Source organism: Phaenicophaeus curvirostris, chromosome 1 (assembly GCF_032191515.1).
Source record: "Phaenicophaeus curvirostris isolate KB17595 chromosome 1, BPBGC_Pcur_1.0, whole genome shotgun sequence".
NCBI classification, from domain to species: Eukaryota; Metazoa; Chordata; class Aves; order Cuculiformes; family Cuculidae; genus Phaenicophaeus; species Phaenicophaeus curvirostris.
The window spans coordinates 191,068,454-191,087,434 of record NC_091392.1 but is presented as its reverse complement, the minus strand read 5'-3'; the positions used below and the strand labels follow the sequence as shown (position 1 = coordinate 191,087,434).

General features: G+C 40.9%; 1 protein-coding gene across 6 annotated transcripts in view; it reads right to left on the bottom strand.

Annotated features, from left to right (window-relative positions):
• The window catches only part of TENM4 (teneurin transmembrane protein 4), a 373,803-nt gene that overhangs the window by 111,728 nt on the left and 243,094 nt on the right, over positions 1-18,981 (bottom strand). For all 6 annotated transcript variants that reach the window (XM_069883272.1, XM_069883268.1, XM_069883269.1 and 3 more), the window contains 2 exons: positions 18,012-18,197; positions 3,676-3,822 (listed from right to left, as the gene is read on the bottom strand). In XM_069883272.1, coding sequence (XP_069739373.1) covers positions 3,676-3,822; positions 18,012-18,197 — 333 coding nt within the window. The remainder of the gene's footprint in view (positions 1-3,675; positions 3,823-18,011; positions 18,198-18,981) is intronic.

Sequence of the window (18,981 nt, the reverse complement as noted above, 5' to 3'; positions counted from 1 at the left end):
CAAATACTCTATTTCTAAGACTTGTCACAGAAGGTAATTTCACTGGTCTTTTAAACCTTCAAACTTCTTATTCTTCAAGCATATGACAGAGCACTCAGTGTGGGGTGAGACAGGGCTACTCTCAGGTTGTGAGTATTTCTAGCCATGAATTAGAGAGGTTATTTTCTGCCAAAGAGAAGCAAGAATCACTTTCCTTAGCTTGTTTTAAGGAAACACCTCCCATTTGTTGTAATACAGGTGGCCTCTTAGGTCAACTGTGCAAAATCGTAGGTTTTTACTCAAGTTGTTAAAGCTCTGTGTCTGTGCTGTTTTCCCTTGACTGATGCTGGATGACCACCTGCTCTCAGTTACTTGCTACAAATCCTTTTAAGCTGATGGGCTTCGTGTTTACAAGTTTAAATAAAGTGGACTGGGTGTGAAGCCTAAGTGCTATCTTTGACAAATGACACTTGTGTGTGGAGAGGAGACTGCTCTCTCAGACACCTTTTTTTCTAACCTGAACCGAAAGATTACATTTCACCAAGTTTCTCTGTTTGACTTTTGCTTAGCTTGTTATTGTTTAGCTGAACAGCCTCCAGGTTTAAGAGGCAAACACATCCCGCAACTTGGTACTCATCTCCTTCAGGGTATGATTAAACTGGGATCTGATGAAAAATACTATGACTTTGGTTCCCATTATCCCAAGGAATTTCTGGCTGCAGGAATCTTGATTAGCAGACACATGATACCACAGCATGGGAACCTGCTTCTCATGACCTCAAGCAGGCTGAAGCCCCCTCTAGCATGAATAGCCCCACCGAGGTGTCTCAGCTTTGAGAGAGGCTGCTGTCAGCTGAAAGTAATTTGACAGGCAGTGGTCACCAACCAAAAGTAGGCACCTATGAGGTAATATCTGACACAGCTCAGAGAGATGATTCCCTTAATCTGTTTCTCTCTGCTGATGGTACCCATGGTGACCAGCTCACATGTTTGACTTCCAAAGCGTCATGAAAGGACTGCCATCTCCTTTGTCTAGATTCACGTGCATATGAAGAAAAATTCAGCAATAGCTCTGAAATACTTTATGGTGAACAGTCGTATAAACCACCTTTGGCCTGTTCCGAGCATTCATTAATGCAGAATCTGTCATACAACCCAAAAGAGGGATAAGCCGTTAAGTGTTTATACACATACTACCTGCTCTTTCAAGAGGTTGTGCGGGCCTACTGCTTTGAATCAAAACATTTCCCAAGGTATTGTGCTTGTGGTAACAAAGTGGCTGCATTGAATATGGGCTCAGTTCTGCTTCCTAAACACAGGTGCTTAGTGTCATTTGACTTGCTTTGGACATCTGAGAAATCCGAAGGCAGCTGCCACACATGGAACATCTAGATATGCTCTACTACAGGTCTAAGTTACTGTGAAGGGGAAGCCAGGAGCCAGATGAGTACTCTAGGATTTCTCAGATGGTGCTGGACAAAAGGCAACAAGACATTAAGCTGGGACACAGACAGAGAAAACTATGATTAGATATTATGAGAAAAACATTTACTATAAGGATGGTCATCCGCTGGAGCAGATTGTCCCAGAGAGGTGGAATCTCTATCCTTGGAGGTGTTCAAGAGTTGACTGGAACAAACCTGAGCAACCTGATATAATCAAACATTCTTTGAGCAAGGGGTTGAATGAGAGAACTGCTGGAGGTCCCTTCCAACCTAAATTACTCTATGGATGCTCTTCAAATGTTTCCAGATCTCTTGCTACAGGAATCAACATGACAACTAGGAAACACGTCCAGAATCAGCCTTTCTTTACCAGTCCATGTAACCTTATTCAAATGTTTGTAAACAAGAAACCTGGACTCAGAAGTATAAGTGCTTCACCACTGTTGATGCCCATACATCTCAGAGGTTGAAATTCTAGATTTAAGCCCACAAATACAGCACAAATGGTCCATAAACACGTATAAAAAACAACTCGAGAATGTAAATATATACCTGTTCCACTTCCCAGCTGAGGAAAGTCCTTAGCAGTAAAATCAATCCTCAGTAGCAAAATCAAAGGAATAGCAATGTGTATGACAGATTATCTGTAACCGTAATGCACATCACGTACATGTATTTTATTTTGTGTACCAAGGGTAAAGTCAACACTCATTTCTGGGCTCTGACACAGGAATAAGCTGTCACACGACAATATGCTACAACCTATCAGTTGCTTTGCTCTAGCTGTGACCACCACTGCTCCACATGAGTACACCAAATGCAAGCTAGCAGCCGATGTGCATTAGCTTGTAAACATGTTGATGCCTTTTGTCTCTTCTGTCTACATCTGCTGTCCTGCAGGCTAGCAAGGTGACAAACGGCTTGTTTCAAGGTGAGGGTAACTAAGTTACAAGATTAGCACCTTGTACCAGGAGATAAAAGGAAATGGTGTTTCATCAACCTGCTCAGAGTCTAGTCATGCTTTTTTTTTAATGTTATGCAGATGTGGTCTACCGCGTATGTTAGGCTGGATTACTCCTTCTCCCCTCTCTCTCTCTTTCTAAAAACTTTACAATGCTTTTGTTGGTTACTTTTTCCATGGAAACTAGGATTACCTTGGCTCTATTTAACATATTTTTACATAACTGATGTGATAAACTTTATTGCTGCCCTCTGCCAGCTGTAAATAGGAAAGATTAGCACTGTGATATTCAGCTTCATGTGAGGCAAAAAGCGACCTTTGTTTTGTGGTCTTTACTCTTTGTATAGTTCTCCAAATTTTCCATCTTTTCTAAAGGGATAATTTGGTCCATTTGCCATGCCAGATGTGCAGAAGTATTTTAAATATTCAATCAGAATCCTAGTTGCTGTGAAGTAGATAATCACAGTCATGGCTATTTTTATGTATTTTTTAAACTGTACTGTGCTTGTGAATATGATAAAACAGAGGATTGCAAAATGCAGTCTCCACTTCACAGTCTGGGTCCTGGCCCAGACTTGTGGTTTACAAAGCTTTTCGATGAGTGACAACAAAACAAATTATGCAGTCTCCCTTATGCCTTAAATTTAATATCTCATCTCCTGCCCTCTAATTCAAACCTCCACACTGCACCAGGGTTTCCTTTGTAATGAGATAACTGCGAATATTAAGTTTGCATTATGCAGGACTATTATTCACATGCCTGACATCATTACATATAGAACTGTAATCAATAAAACATGGTTTGAGAGGGATTGGATGGCTTGTGGGCATGGGGATCAGTCACCAAAACCTCTAAGTTTCTACAAAACATCCATCTCAATTCAGTAGTGACCTACCCGAGAGCCTTGATGAAAACCTCAGGCAGTGAGGCCAAAGTTCAAACAGTCAGGGGTGTTTGCTGTCTGAGGTGGTCCTATCATGTCACTGTTGAAACACTCAGCTGGGGTGGAGAGAGAGGACGAGTGCATAGACTCTGCCTGCTCTCTGGTATACAGACTTGATCTGAGGATAAACAAACCTCTGCCTTCAGCCCTGGCACCCCAAGTCCAAATCCATTTTGTTTGAATTCAAATCTGCTCTGGCTGACTCAGCCTGGCAGACTTCACTGTCTGTTCTTCACCAGCTGTCAAAAAACAATCTGCCCTGCAAAATCAAGCCCAGCTGACTGATCACCGTGAAAGGTTTACAGGCTCTGCAAAGCCTGACACATCACATGTGTTCATGTCCTACCTCCATCGTTGTCTTTGCCATCGCCGCATGCCGTCTCCATGGAAGTATCACAGCCCGCTCCTCTCCAGCCCAGCTGGCAGACACAGTGCCAGCCGTTCATGTCCAGAGTGCATCTGCCGTTGCCATTACACAAGCCAGGGCATCCCTCTGCAAGGCAAACAGCCACATATTCAAACACATTGGAAAGATGAAGCGGCACAGCCTGGAAAAAGGCTAATTAAACAGTTTTTTCCCTTTGCCTTCACTTTATTTCTCCAGTCCCATTTGGTGTCTTCCCACCTGGAGTGAACTGCCCCAATTCGGTATGAGGACGGTAGCGATCACTCAGTGGGCTGCTGTCTCCCAGGAGGTTCTCACAGCACAGCCTCACTTGGACTGAGGGAATGGTGAGCTTCATGGAGGCAATGAGATTTCCCTGCCTCACTGGTTGTAAAAACCCACCCTACCCTCCGAGTTTCTCAAAACATTTGCTTTGTAAGAGCAAGATTTGGGGTTACCTAAGCTGCATGTGGAATTCAAGTTCCCAATAGTGAGATAAAGTAGCTGTCTTTCAGCAATATTGAGACCTCAGACTGATATCTTGCCAAAGCTGTCTGGAAGGCGAAGGCACTTCTTGCATTAGAAAATATTTGGAGAACATCTAGTTTCTTTACAGTAGTCAATTTGGGTGGCATTTAGGTGGGATTCATCTCATTCAGTAATAATTCATCTATAATGGAGATACCTTCAACTTTCTCTGTAGTCAGCAGCAAAAAAGCTTGTCCCATGGCACAAATCCCCTTGTGAATGCTAGATGCCCACAGTGATGAGTTTAAGCACACTATGGAAACACGCATTTCTCCCCACTGACTAGAGAGAGAGCACAGTACAGAGGTAGCAGTTTCTTTTATAGGTGATAGAGCTTACGGAGGATGAACACCAAGCTCCCAGGTGGTCCACTAGGGTTTGATTCTCTCATCTGATGACCTTTCACCAAGAATTCCATATTTTCTCTCCTTCCCCTCGCCTCCCATCCCCAAGAAAATAGCAGAGTAATTTCCACAGTAAGCAGTGGTGTAAGGGAGGTCACTTAGCTTATACAGTTCTGGGGGCTTTTTGCAATACCCGCAGAGCTCAAAAATCTTTACCGAGGAGCAGTCAGAAATGTAAGCCACACTTTACAGTTTAGGAAACTGAAGTACAAGGGACTGAAGTGACTGTCAAGGTCACTCAGCAGGACTGATTATACCAGGAAGACAATTCAGTCTTCCTGAGCCCTGTTTGAAAGTCCTCTCGATTTATATGTGTGTTTTCAATTCTGCCACACAGTCTGAGTTTCTTCAGGCCCTCAGCTTTGCAAGACAGGCTTGTTTGTGAAACTGTGCAAACAACACAGACGTACCCTGACCTAAAGGGTTACAACAGGATGGCGAACAGGTATATGTCATTGTAACATCTGGCTGACTGTAACATCTGATGCATGAGAGGCTGCCCAAGGAAGTGCTGAGTCAGCAGGCAGAGCATACCCTGTCATCGTGTGTCCTGCACTGGGGACATGACATTCAGAAAAGCCTTTTAACTACAGAATTGTTTCTTTGTGAACTTAACATCTTTTCTAGGATTCTTTTCCTAAGAAGTGACAGATTTACATGGACCGAATTGAAAAAGGAACTAAGGTGGTAAAGAAAAGTCCTTTAAAAGGATCTTAAATAAATTTTTCATTTACAAATATACTTGTTGCATTTCAGTCTTCTAAAATGTGAATTCTGTGTGTTTAGGGGCCTATAACATCTGCGTGTATGTGTGAGCACACTTGTGTTTGCGTGTGTGTATTTTGGTATTTATATAATGGATTAGTATTTATATACTACAGAAGAGCTATTTATGGGCAAAGCTACTTGAAATTCTCCATTTTAGTATCCTGCCTTCAGTTACTTACAACAGTGCCAAACTTTTAACCATTTAATATCATTTTTTTCCCATGTGAGAGCTATTTTATGCATCTGTTCCATTACTTTCAGTACAAGCTGAAAGCATTTGGCTGGTTTGGAGAACGAGAGAGGAAGAAGTGTATTACTTTTTAAAATAACATACTAAAATTACTTAGCTATGAAGGTAATCCCACTTAGGAGCAGATAAATTCAGTTTGGATGGGATCATCCTGATGGTCGAGACAGAACATTTTCCTTCTCTTTATAAATCTGCCAAAATTTGTCTAGATGAAAAAGCTCTGACGAAATCTCGCTTTATACGTATTCCGCATTGTTGCATTAGAGCCTGGATGATGCATCATCACTGACCACACATCATGTTATTACTGCTTGGACTCTTTATAACCCACCCTATAAAATTCTTTTCTAGTCTGCAGTTGCAGTGGCTGAGCAGGAAACTCCTTGCAAAGGTGCTATGGACCTGGACAGGAGGGCAGTGAGAAGCAAAAAGAGTTGAGTGATGAGAACTTGAAGACAGCACTGTAGAAGGATGAGAGATGAAGGGCTGGATATCACTAGGTTACCTGGTTACTGGATACCACAGTCACCCAGACTGTGAACACAGCAAGTAGTGTTTAATTCCTGGAGCAAACTCCTATTTTCTGCAATGGGAAGATAGTCTTTATAAATTTATACTATAAGCTAAAGATAAAACGTCTCCAGGGTTTGGTTCCAAGCTATGTAGGAGCAGGTCTGAATCCTGGAAATCGTTTAAAACAGGCCTATGAAGTTTCACATGATGAAAACTCAGAGGGAAAAGAGGGATTTCATTTTATAGTTGTTTTTTTTTCTTTTTTGTTTCAATTGTATTTTGCATTTCATAATATTTGGAACAAAGATCTCAAAAGCAAAGATCCAACATTATTAGACAGAAAAGACACTGCAGTGATTGATCACTTGCTCTGAGACTGACAAAAGCAAATGATCTTTAAATGTCTCACATGAGGACTGTCCAACAAGTATAAGGAAAAAGTAATATAAATTAAAAATTAAGAGCTCATATGGAGCTGCATGTGCTCTGATCTCCTAGGCATAGATAGGAAAGGGGAAATCTGGAGTGGCAGAAAATGGCTGATATAATTAGGACTGGAGCGCCTTCTGCATCTGAGGAAATGAGATGAGCTTGATTTGCCTACCCTAGCACAGCAAAGGCTGAAAAGACTATGACAGTTTTCCACAAATGCATGAAACAGATAAACAGAGAGAAGGGAAAACAGCTATTTAAGCTGAAAAGAATGATGCTGGCATGAGAACAAATGGACATAAACCAAGCATGAATAAATACTGGCTGGAAATTAGAAAGGAAAAAAAGTCATTTACCAGGATCAAAGGAATAAAGTTTTGGAGCAGCCTCCCAGTAGGAGTATTAAGAAGCCTCACTGATCTATCCATAGAGCTTGGCGAATCTATACGAAGTTTTACACAACATGGTTGTCCTTGACTGGACTCTAACTGAGGAGACTCCATTCAGTCCTATGTTTTTGAAAGTTGTGTGCAATTCATTGTCTATATGAAATACGCTTCAGACATCGAAATGGACTTTTAGGATTTCCTCTGAATCTTTTTGATCTGGGCCTACAGAAACTAAGTCAAGCATCAGGAAGCAGACAGACAGAGCAAAAGATCAGTTGGGAGATGAGAGACAGAAGAGAGAGAGAATCACATGAGATTATACCTTCCCAAAGTGTCTGTTCCTCTTCCTTGACTATTAAAGGAACCCAGCATGACTTGCTGAGATATGAGCATCTATGCTGTAGACATCTAAAGTGGGATAACTCCCACCTGTAAGGACAAACTCCATTGTTTTGGCATGTTTCAAGTTTAGAAAGCAAATTTACCCCCTCCCATCAAGGACAGCGACATCTCTGGCTCATAATGAGATAAATCTCATCCATGGAGCCAAAGAACTGTTTCCTAATGACAAAAATTCTTCTTCACAGATCCACAAACATTGAAGTTTTCAGATACTAACCATTACATTACAAAGTGAAGCAAAGTATCCATGCTGTGAGGATTAAATTGCACCTCACTTATGTCATAGGTTTGGCAGGAGAGCAGACAGTAATGAGAAAGGAAACCATTAACAGGGAACAACACAATTTAACAGCAGCTCTCAGAAGACTCATAGTTTCAGAAAGTTAGAAGTTAACATGGATGTGTAGGCCAATGTATCTAGAGAATGGCCCTGTAAGTACAGCTATTTCTAAACTGGTTCACAGCATAAAGACTTGCATAAAGGCCATCACTAACACTGCAAAGGCAGGAAAATACACTATTCCCCATTCCAAAAATGGTGCACTTCAAAGCACTTGACGAAAAGATGACACAAATAAACTTTATCCCTTCCTTTCCCCCATGCTGGGGAATAAAGCAGAAAAATCATCTTGTCTCCAAAGTGCTTCTGAACATCAACACAGCAGGATGGCTTAATCTTCACGGATTTGCACCACCATAATCTTGCATCTCTGACTTCTCATAGCTAGAGTCAATAATGATCCCTTATTCCCATTTGTGTTTGTTAACTGTATTTGGGTGACTAAGAGAATTAAATATATGAACAGGGCTTTTTGAGGGGGTAAAATACCCATTTATGTGAGTTTTCAACTGAAGCACGTGGCAGCTACTGAAAGATGATGGTACTAAGGGACATTGGGAAAGACGTAAGGTCTGCCATGTAAGAGACAACACAGAGCAGGGAAGTAATATAAAACGTGGACTAATTTTGAACTAGACAAGAAAAGAGTATCAGAGTCAAAGGAGACTGTCAACAGAGTAAGAAATTATCCTGCCATTTTAAGATCGTTGGTAAAATAATCTCCCTGTAATGATCTGTACAGTTAAGGCCTTCTCTAATTAGAGCAATTATAAACAATGTTCAATGGGATTTTTTTTCGAGCCAAGCCTCATTGCCACTTGAAATTGGACTTAAAAGATAAGGCTATTACCTTTCGTCCATTGTCAGCAGGAAAGAACTGATGGATGACCTAGCACATCCCAATAAACACAGGCTGAGCTCTGAAATGAGTAGGACATGGCTGAATGCAACATGTGAGGATGCAAACTCCTGGAGCTTGAGAGAGCAACAAACAGTAAGTGACCTGCACCAGACTGAAGAGGAGGAGCAAAGCATCAGCTGATCCCTGCAAATCATGAGAAGCCTGGTAAGGTGTCCTGAAAAACGCTCAACTCTCAAACTACCACCATGCTATTTTTTGATGGTGGGTATCCAGAAACCCTAAATCAACCTCTAAAATGAAGATTAAAAAGTTACTTGCCAGAGCTCCTATTATTTCTTATAACTGTACAGATACGGAAAATGCCCCTCTATTCCTCTCTTGTGAGATCTCATCTGGAGTACTGTGTCTAGTTCTGGAATCCTCAAGGTAAGAAGGATATGGAGCTGTTGGAACAGGTCCAGAGGAGGGCTACAAAGATGATCCGAGGGCTGGAGCACCTTCCATATGAGGACAGGCTGAGAGAGTTTGGCTTGTTCAACTAGAGAAGAGAAGGCTCAGAGAAGATCTTATAGCAATGTTCCAGTATCTGAAAGAGGCTATAAGAAAGCTGGAGAAGGACTATTCATAAAGGCTTGTGGTGACAGGACAAGGGGCAATGGGTATAAACTGGAAAGGGACAGACTTACACTAGACATTAGGAAGAATTTCTTCACCATGAGAGTGGTGAGACACTGGCACAGGTTGCCCAGGGAAGTTGTGGATGCCCCATCCCTGTAGGTGCTCAAGGCCAGGTTGGATGGGTAACCTGACCTAGTGGGATGTCCCTGCCCATGGCAAAGGGGCTGGAACTAGATGATCTTTAAGCCTCCTCCCAACCCAAACTATTCTATGATTCTATGAAAATGGCTGTGGTCAGAACCTGCATTCTCACTGCTTCTCAGACTTCAGGAGCAGCCCAAAGAAGTCACCCCTCTGCTGTCCCTGAATGTTGTTCAAGTGTTGTTCAATATCTTTACATTTCAGACCAGCTGTTAACATAAGTCACTGCAGCATTAACACAGTTCTTTTTTAAGAGCAAAAACTGATAACCAACAATAAAAATCAATTATGTTGATGTACTGTCAGGTCCAATGTTATCATGGATGGAAAAGCTCTAAAATCACAGCTCTTTAATAGTAGGCAACTCTTTTCATTTTAAGCATTTCCAGTGTTAATTAGGCCTTAGTTTAGGAGATTCCACTCCAATTCTAGTTAGAGCTTCTTGGTTTTATCAAGCTGATGTTTGTTCTTGAAACTTGCCCTCCAATTTAGAGGCAATTCTGCATCTTCTCTGACTTCTCTGGTTTATTGTAAAGCTGTAGGAAAGATTCAGCAGTAAATCAGGCTCATCCATGACAACATAGGATTACTGGGAAGGGATTTCAACCACAAAGATGTTAATAATTAAGAAAGTCAAAAAGGCATGAGTAATTTAGTTTTGAAAAATGCACACCATGCAGTGAGCCAAGTGAAAAGCATGTACTTGTAATGTTTGAGTTATTGCTAATCTTTCCAAAAGAGGTCATGCATGGTAAGAGACAATCTTTGATTCTCTGTACGTTACTTAACCTGTTTCCCACTTAAATACTCGCTAAATATATAAATCTTTATTCTTGGGCCTAAAGGTGAGCCAAAAGTCTACCCAGAGGAAAAATGATAACTACAGAAGACAATAAAAAAAAAAACCAAACTAGGCCACTGAAGGAAGAAATTAATACTGAAGGTCCCTTGACCCATGCTTTGCAGGTTGATTTCTCATCTTTTCTATCCCCTTGGGGCTTATCTGCTACCTTTTAATCAAACCTCATCCAAAACAAGTTGAGATTAAAAGGAAGATTCCTGGGGTTTTGAAATGTAAATCACTGAGATGTGGAACATTAACATGAGGTTCTGATAGCTCTCCTCAGTCATGGCCCATGTATTGCTCTAAGGATGCCACCATTTTTAGTCCATAAGTGCACAATAAGTGATCCTCTTTCCTTCATCTAAGAAGGATAATACACTTTTCTCTCTTAATTTAAATGAAGTCAAGTATGTTTTGCCAAGCAATGAGGGAACACTAACTACCACTAAACAATCCATGGATCTATAAACAGGGGGTCCAAGTATAGTTCCCACTTGCTGCATTACATTGAAGACGAAAGTTACATTTAAACCGTGAACATCTTCTATAAATAATTGTTTGTCTTTTCAAATTTTTTCTCTATCTGTGATTGTACCTGAACCTGCCTTTAAGACTCAATGGAAACAAGAGAGAAACATTAGATTGTAAATTCATTTGAGAAGGGAAATCAGTAGGGCAACCATGTTTCTTGTCACACTGCAAGAGCTCTATAAAGCAGAGACTTCTTTTTATCTGTTCACCGGGCAAATATTTTGGCATATCTGTCCTTCTTCATCAACCTCTCACAACTGCTGTTCCTGATTGCTCACCACCTGAAAATGAGAGTAATCCTATGGAAGAAACTCATTAGTTCTACTGGATTTTTTTGTTTATTCAACCAGCACACATGTGATGCTGCATGGTGTAAGTGCTGTGTTACTGTTAGTGTCACATCAGCCATACAGAAAGATATCTGTGCCCAACTCAATCATATTTATTGTCAGATTGTCGTATTTAACAAGATGTGTGCTATTTCAATAGTTTTAGAAAGTTAGGTGCATTGTGGTGCATTTCTATTTGAAAGTCCTGAAGTAATTTAGCTTACTGCCCTTATTAATAAACTACTGAGTTTTTTTTTAAGACAGGAGATTACCTCTTTTCTGTAACGGTTCAATTCCTTTCCCTCTTTTTTGAAGAAAGACGTGGGTCCTAGCCTTGCTTTACATTTACAAATAGGAACATAGAGTTGGATTTTGTTGTAGTGCCACTAATTTCAATATATTTTGCAGATTTATACAACCATAGGCTTTGAGGTCATAATATTTTTGTGTTAAGAAACAAAATATCATTACTCAAAGTTTCCATGTAAGACTTTTCAGTCATAGATCAAAAACATGAAGACTCCACACAGAAAGTGCACTCACCTGCTTGTTACAAAATGGATCATAGACATTTAATTAAAACACATCACCGTACATGCCTTCTACTGTATTCACAGATACTTTTGTTTCCTCCTGACTTACTTTACCTGGATAGGAGGGGTGAGGATGAGAGATGATTTGGAAGAGAGGGCTGGGACAAGGGGACAGGTAGGGACACTGATATGATGTTAACATAGAGTCACAGCAGTTACAGAGGTATTTCCTACCTAAATGACTGGAAAGTTCACCCTTCCAGGCATTAGGGAGCACCTTGGTGACAATGAGGAAGAGATGCAACCTCAACACAGCATGTTCACGATGCATTTTTTCAAAAGAAACACAAAGACAATAGGAAAAATAGGAAGGAAGAGCATACCTTTCACTACCTTATCCAGATAGTGAGCTTGGGAGATAAAAGACAGGACATTTAAGGTAGGATTGAATAAGTGCATTGCGGCTTACTACGAGACTGTGCAGGTGCTAGAAAGGCAAAGGAGAGTTCACTGTGATATGAAAAGAAAAACCTTGATTATGAAGAGAGAAAAAAGGGAAAAGGGTGGAGCACAGGCCTCCTCAGTCAAAGAGCTCAAGAAGGCTGTGTTTAGGCATCCAGTCATTAAGATCAGGAAGAGAAACAGGAAAGTTTCATATATATGTATGTGTTTATATATATATGTATAAAATACATATATGGCAGAATGTTGTAACGTTCTGCTCATTTGCAACAGATTACCTCTGTTTTACTGACTGCTTTTCTTTTTATCAGGAAAAACAGAGTAATTTGAAAGTGCTCCATCTCACCTGATTGTCTTACATTTTTTCCACACAAAGAGGCACAGTTCTGCAACCTTACCAGACTGGGAGAGGCTTTTCCCTGGATCTTCTTAATGGCAATACATTGCATTTATACAGCATCCTCTAGCCTCAGATCAAATCACTTTACAAGTATTAAATTAACCTCATGGCAGCTCTACCAGACAGGTAAGCATTAATATATTCATTCCAAGGAGGGCTAAAGGAAAAAAAAGAAAGTTATAGATGTACTGGGAGCAGTCATATGCCCAATTCTCATGGAATGTTAATTTGGAAAATCACCTTCTAATTGATTTTCTATGATCAAACAGAAAGTTGGTGGTAAAGACAGAAGCAGAAGCCAGGAGCCCTGTCTCGGACAGCCCTGTGCATGCCAGCAGGCGGCACTCCCTGTCCTAACAGCAGCCAGTCTTTAGTAACAAAGAAGTCTCCGAGTCTGGCTTGTCTCTTTCATTACCTCCTTAAATGTTATTTCCATTGTTCTCTTGTCCACTCCCTGCAATCTTCTCTCAGTTGTGTCCTGGTACCCTTCTGAAGAGGTTTTTGTTTCAGGTTCGTTTATGCAGACCACCCACCCAGGAGGTCACAGCCCTCACAGGAATTATTTTTCCATCTTGTGAGCCTAATGGATCCGTCGAAGTACTATTGTAAGCAAGTGGAGAGGGCTGGGTGGATCAGAGCTAACCTAATATGGGGCAGTTATGAGGCTTGTGAATGAGATTAAAAAACCAATCACCTCAGTGTAGTGGTAGCAGTGCAGGAAGCACGGCATCACCATCCGCTTGGAAGGGGGCTGAAGCCTGGGAATGTGTCTCTTGGATTTTGATATCCAGAGCAGCTCAACCTGTAAACTCAGGCAGCAGCCACTGTGCAGATGATGGCAGTGGAGGCAGCTGCCAATGCCAAACATACGTCAGTCATATGTTAATATTTTCTTGTAATCTGAAAAATAACAGGCACCTTCTATGGGAGTATTGCACGACAGCATGAATCTTTCTTTTCTTAATCTGTAATAGTTTCATTCCCATGTTATACTTCTGGCACAGAATGACAAAATGGTTGGGGTTGGAAACAACCTCTGGAGATCATTTAGTCCAACACCCCTGCTAAAGCACGCTCTCTTTCTTGATTTTCTATATATTCTCTTCTTCTTTTTATCTTTCCTGTGGGGTGAAGTGGACAGAACCTCAGTGAAATCACTGGAGTTAAACTGAGATCATACAAATTTGCAGGAGAGGAGAAACCAGCCATTCATTGTTAAACCAGTGACGGCACAAGTTTATGCCACAGAGGAAGGGAAAAAGACTGTCTTTAAAGTTCATCAATGCTTAATATTTACTGTCAAATATGCTGCCAAACTACTTAAGGCCAGATGACCTTCAGCTTGATGCAAAATCACGTGGAAAGAAAGCAACATGCACCTGTTTTCCACTGACTGCTATAACCATGGCCTTCTCTTGCCCAAAGGTACCCATCCCAACCACGCAGAGTGGGTGCTAGAGGGTCAAATACAGTGCACCTTATACTGTGGATATGCCCAAGTGCTGCAGAGAGCTAACTGCTCTGTTGGGCTGCAGGTAGCAAGAACCTTCATCGGACACTGGTGGGCTTATTTTACGTTGGGCTACACACAGACCAAGACGCTTCATAAAGCATTGAAATGGCATAAGTGATGTGTTAGAACGCTGGGGAAAAGAGGCCAGGATTCACCTGTAATGTGCCTTGTCTGGATTCCAGCTGCTCCAGCAGAAACCAAGGGGCACTGATTACAACCCCACCTACTCAGAACACATGTGATTATTTAGGTTGACAAAAGGCAAATTTAAAGGGGCAGATTTTTCCAAAATCAGAGTTTTGCTAAGTAAAACAAACCCCAGCATGATGGCGCCATAAGCAGAAGCCCGCATGGACAGCCTGTCTGTCTGCCTAGACACTAGTTATTTCATACATCATCAGTGCCTGTCAGGACAAGATTTTCAAAAAGAGTTAAGCATGTAGCGTCTGCAGAGATCAATGGGAATTATGCGCTGAGGTGCTTTGAAAATCCTGCTCGGTAGACTGTTGTGTGTTTGGAGAACTCAGTGCTGGTCCCTCAGTATTCCAGAGACCTGGTGGTATTGAGGTGTGGAAACTGAACTTCAAGGGATGGCTTTAGTTGTGTGTCCAGGCTGTTCAAGGATGATGAATGTCCCCACTCCACCACACAGGGAAGCCCTCTCTGACATTATTTTTTTCAAACAACCCCAATATGAATCAAGGGATTGAGGCCTGTTGCTGATAAAATATCATATGTAGATGTTCACATATCAGATACAATCTCAGTGCAAGGCCCGTGATGGCACAACGAAGTACCCCTTTGAATCTCTGAGGTGGGATGCATAGCAGCTGGGGTCCTGTCATCAATTGCATCAAATTTGAGTCCAGGCTGTAATGGCCCTGGGAAATTTCTAGAGCTGTTTGTTAAAGCCAGGAAATTTTTTGTGGTGCCACCTGTGAATCACAGAGCTGAGTTGTAGTTTGGCCTTTCAGAGCCCACAGTAATAGAGCTTATTTCACCTTTAAACTGAGTGCTCCTAAGACCCACCATGTTCCTTGGATGTGGCTTGTGCCAAAATAGAAGAAAGTTGAATTCTCGCAGCGTTTCTAACTGGGAGCAAATTCAGAATATGCTGGACAGCCCATCTTAGGAGTCTGGCATTGTGGCTGTTGTCATGATTTTCTTTTTCTCTCTAAGAAATTGGAGCACATTGATTAAACCATTCTACTCGCTTTCAGGATTCCTGAAGTTAGATAACCAACTTTCTGTTCTATTCTTTTACCCGAATGTGCTAAGTTTGCTGAATTAGGATGATGAATGCAAGGTTCTGCATCAATTTCCTGGCTGGGAATTAACTGGGGTTCCTCTAATGAAATCTCTGAATGTGAGCAATCAAGCTAGTATATTTGGTAACATGAGTATGAGCAAACAAAATTAATCCACTGGGATCATAGTTCGCTTGAACACTGTAAGAAAGAGCCTCCTATGACCTACAAAACAAAAGGGTTTCTTACTCTCAAACATGCTCAACAGGAAATGGAAGAAGTGTCCTTAACTTATATCACCCATTTCTACCGTGTTACCTGCACACGTCAAAATTGGGAAAGCATCACTTCAGCAATGGGGTTTTATGCTTGTCAGTGCTAAAGCAAAATGGCCATGACACAGACATATAAGGAATTACTTTCAACAGAACAAGTTGCCATGCAGGGAAATTACACAAGGACAAGGGGAATGCTTTCCACATACTTAATGGAATTCCAAGTCAATGTCCTTTCATCCGTGCCAATATAACTAGCTTATTACTCCTTCTAAAGCTATTCAATTTTCTTGGATATTTATGACTTTGCCAAATCTCCTTTACATTCTACACATTTATCAATGAAATATTCCGTAGGAAATATGGTTTACAGCTTCAGAGACATGAGACTATGTACAAATTTGTCGCTAAATCACCATGCAAGAAAATGGGGTGGGGGTGGGGGCGGTGAAAAGAAACAGAATTGCTCCAGCACTCAAGGTATTAAAGAATGATTCCTAAACTAAGTCAGTACTGCAACAGGAAGGTAGCACCACACAAAATAATACTGTGCACCGGTAAAATCTCAACGCTGATTGCATTGCCGTGCTGGCCTTTCCCATAATAACACACACTCTTTATACTTAGAGTGAGGAATACCACAAATAATGGGGTAAATTTAATTACCATGAAAGAGAAAAGCTTGTTGTTTGAAAAGAGTCTGGGCATATCAGCTGTGTGGAGAAATATCATATACCAAACTAGTGGCATTTTCTTTTTGCAGCAGAACTAATAAAATGGCACTAAGGATATGAATCAGGCTTTTTTTTCGTGCATAAATGACTTTCATATAAAATTATCCCCTGGATTTGGGGCCTTTTGCTGAACATTTTTTCTTTTTTTTAAAAACCCTTTCAAGGATCTGTGTGGCTTTCCAAATCAAAGTGCTTGAACACAAGTCTATAAAACAATATTATAGAAACACAGGATTCCAATTAACACAGGACTGCTCTCTTTTCATTATAAAGTCTTTTAGGAGAGGTTTTTTTTAATCTCTTTCTCATGAGAAGAAATGAAAGCTGCTAGAAAAGGAAGCAGAACGTAATATCTAATGAGACAGAGGAAGTTTTAAGAGCTAGATATTTTTCATTAGGGGATGCATGTGGAGAACATAATGTGGTACGGTGACATTAGCATAAATAAATGATAAGGAGAATTGAGCCACAGATATGGTTTGTACCATTACCCTAATGCTGGAATTAAAATATTGTGATCAGGCTTCATTTCCTATCAGTTTTTATGTGTGCAAACTTACCTGGGTGTTCAAGCAAAAAAAATGATGTCTACATATAACTAAGTTAATAATCCACACAGAGAACTATGCTGACATTTGCTCCGGTGTTGCTAGTGGTTAAATTTGATGTAGCGCGATATATATGTATCATGGCACGCTGAAAACAACATAGAGGTAAATTTTCTTATCTTTAAAAGAAGCTGATTAAAGCAAAACAACTGGAGGAGAATTGTCACTCTGGAATAACTCCTCTAAAGTCAACTGATTTTTTTCCACACAGGCATTATTGAGAGCAGAACTGGATTCACTAATTTAGTTTTCTATTAATGTATAAGAAATGGCATCTGGAGAGTTTTATGCTACTGATTTTATAGCAGGACTACAGAATGGGGCTAAAGTGTTTGAATGCATGACATTCAGTAAAAAAGGAAGAAGGGAAAATGCATCGAGGAGTTAAGTGAGATAAAGGAGGAAGGTAAAGCCAAGCCAGTTCATTAATGGTGTAAACTGCTTATCGTAAGAACTGTACCTCTTTGCATGATTTTGGCATATTGGTGCCACCTTATTGATAATAATAATAGACATGACACCAAAAGCTCAAGGTAAGTGCCAGGTGCATGAGGAATAAAGAACCAAAGAGACAGGGAAGTGAAATGGTTAGAAAGGAAGCAGAACAGACAAGGCATAAGCAAGACAGAGTTAAATACCAGTCAGAAGTCATCTGATTGCAGTTTCCTCCTTTATACTGGTAAGCAAAGAGGTAGTGCAAATAATGGAGCAAATAAAAGGAAAGAAAACTTTAAATCAGATGCATATTTCTGAATATGCTGTCAACATGTTAGGGAGAAATCTTGGAGGCCAAAGAACGACCTTTAGAGAGAGGCAAAGTGGGATGTTTTCAAAAGCATCTAGCTGACGTATGATGGCTTGTCTCTATGAGATCAAACACCAAATACATGTACTTCACTTCTGATAATAAAAAATATATATAGCCATGTCATCAGCAAATGAAAGGACATTTTATCTTGTTCCCACATGAAAATGTATGATGTCAGAACTTGAATCCAAGAACAAAGGTGCTCATGCTATACTAAGTCACACATATTCAGTTAAGCATGCGCCTTTTCTCCTCCTTGATCATCACTTTTTCTTTTAAAAGTAGTTGGTTTTTCTTTATCCCTACCAATAGTGCAGTGCTCTCCATTCCAGCCTGGGCTGCATTCACACTTGCCATCCCGGCATGTCCCATGCTCATTGCAGCGTGGGTGACACGCTCGCTGATCACAAGCTGTGCCCATCCATCCCTCCTCACAGCGGCAGGTGCCTCCAACACAAATGCCGTGTCCTCCGCAGTCCGCTGCACAAATCTCTGTGGGAGAGGAGAGAAGAGAGGGGTAGAGAGAAGGGAAAGCGGGAAAATCCAGAGCGTTATTGTTAAGAAAAGCAGCCACACTTCACTACCTCGCTTTACAGGGCAATGAAAAGAATTCCTGGAGCTCATAACACTAATCCTTCCTGACAATAAGAATCTAATAAGTATATTACAAAAAATACATGGACATGGATTGCAGAGGTTTGTTGTGATTGATCCTCCTATTTGCTTTCTAATTCTCTTGCACTCCTCGGGCTTTTGTGATCACCAAATCCGAAGGGGAAACCTCTTCCAATAGACAGAACAAAAATTACATTTAATTAAAATCTGATTAAGTGTGGAAACAATGTACTGATAAACTACTGATGCTAAAGTTAAGTGCAGGCAAAGCCTGTTCTTGGCTCGTTAACCCATGGTTCTGGGGATGGGATTCATTAAAATCCTTCTTCTCTCTTTAAAATTAATGCAGAATATTTCTATTTCTACAGAGTTTTTGAATCTGCTATGTGTCTGCTCTCCTACCACCCCATTACAAATCCTCTCTCAGGCATTCAGAGGTATTACCACGCTATTTTGGTGAGCTACATGAGGTGAAGTTGATAAGATGGTGCTTGTTGCCAAGTCTTATTGGAGTTAATGGAAGCATGGAGTCACAGCTGGGCATTTTGGTACTTACCTCCAAGAAAGAGAACAGATAAAGGACATTGGCTTTTCAGGAGTTCTGGGCTTCCCACCCGCTGTGGGCCCCAGTGTGTGTGAGGACACAGATATGCATAATACT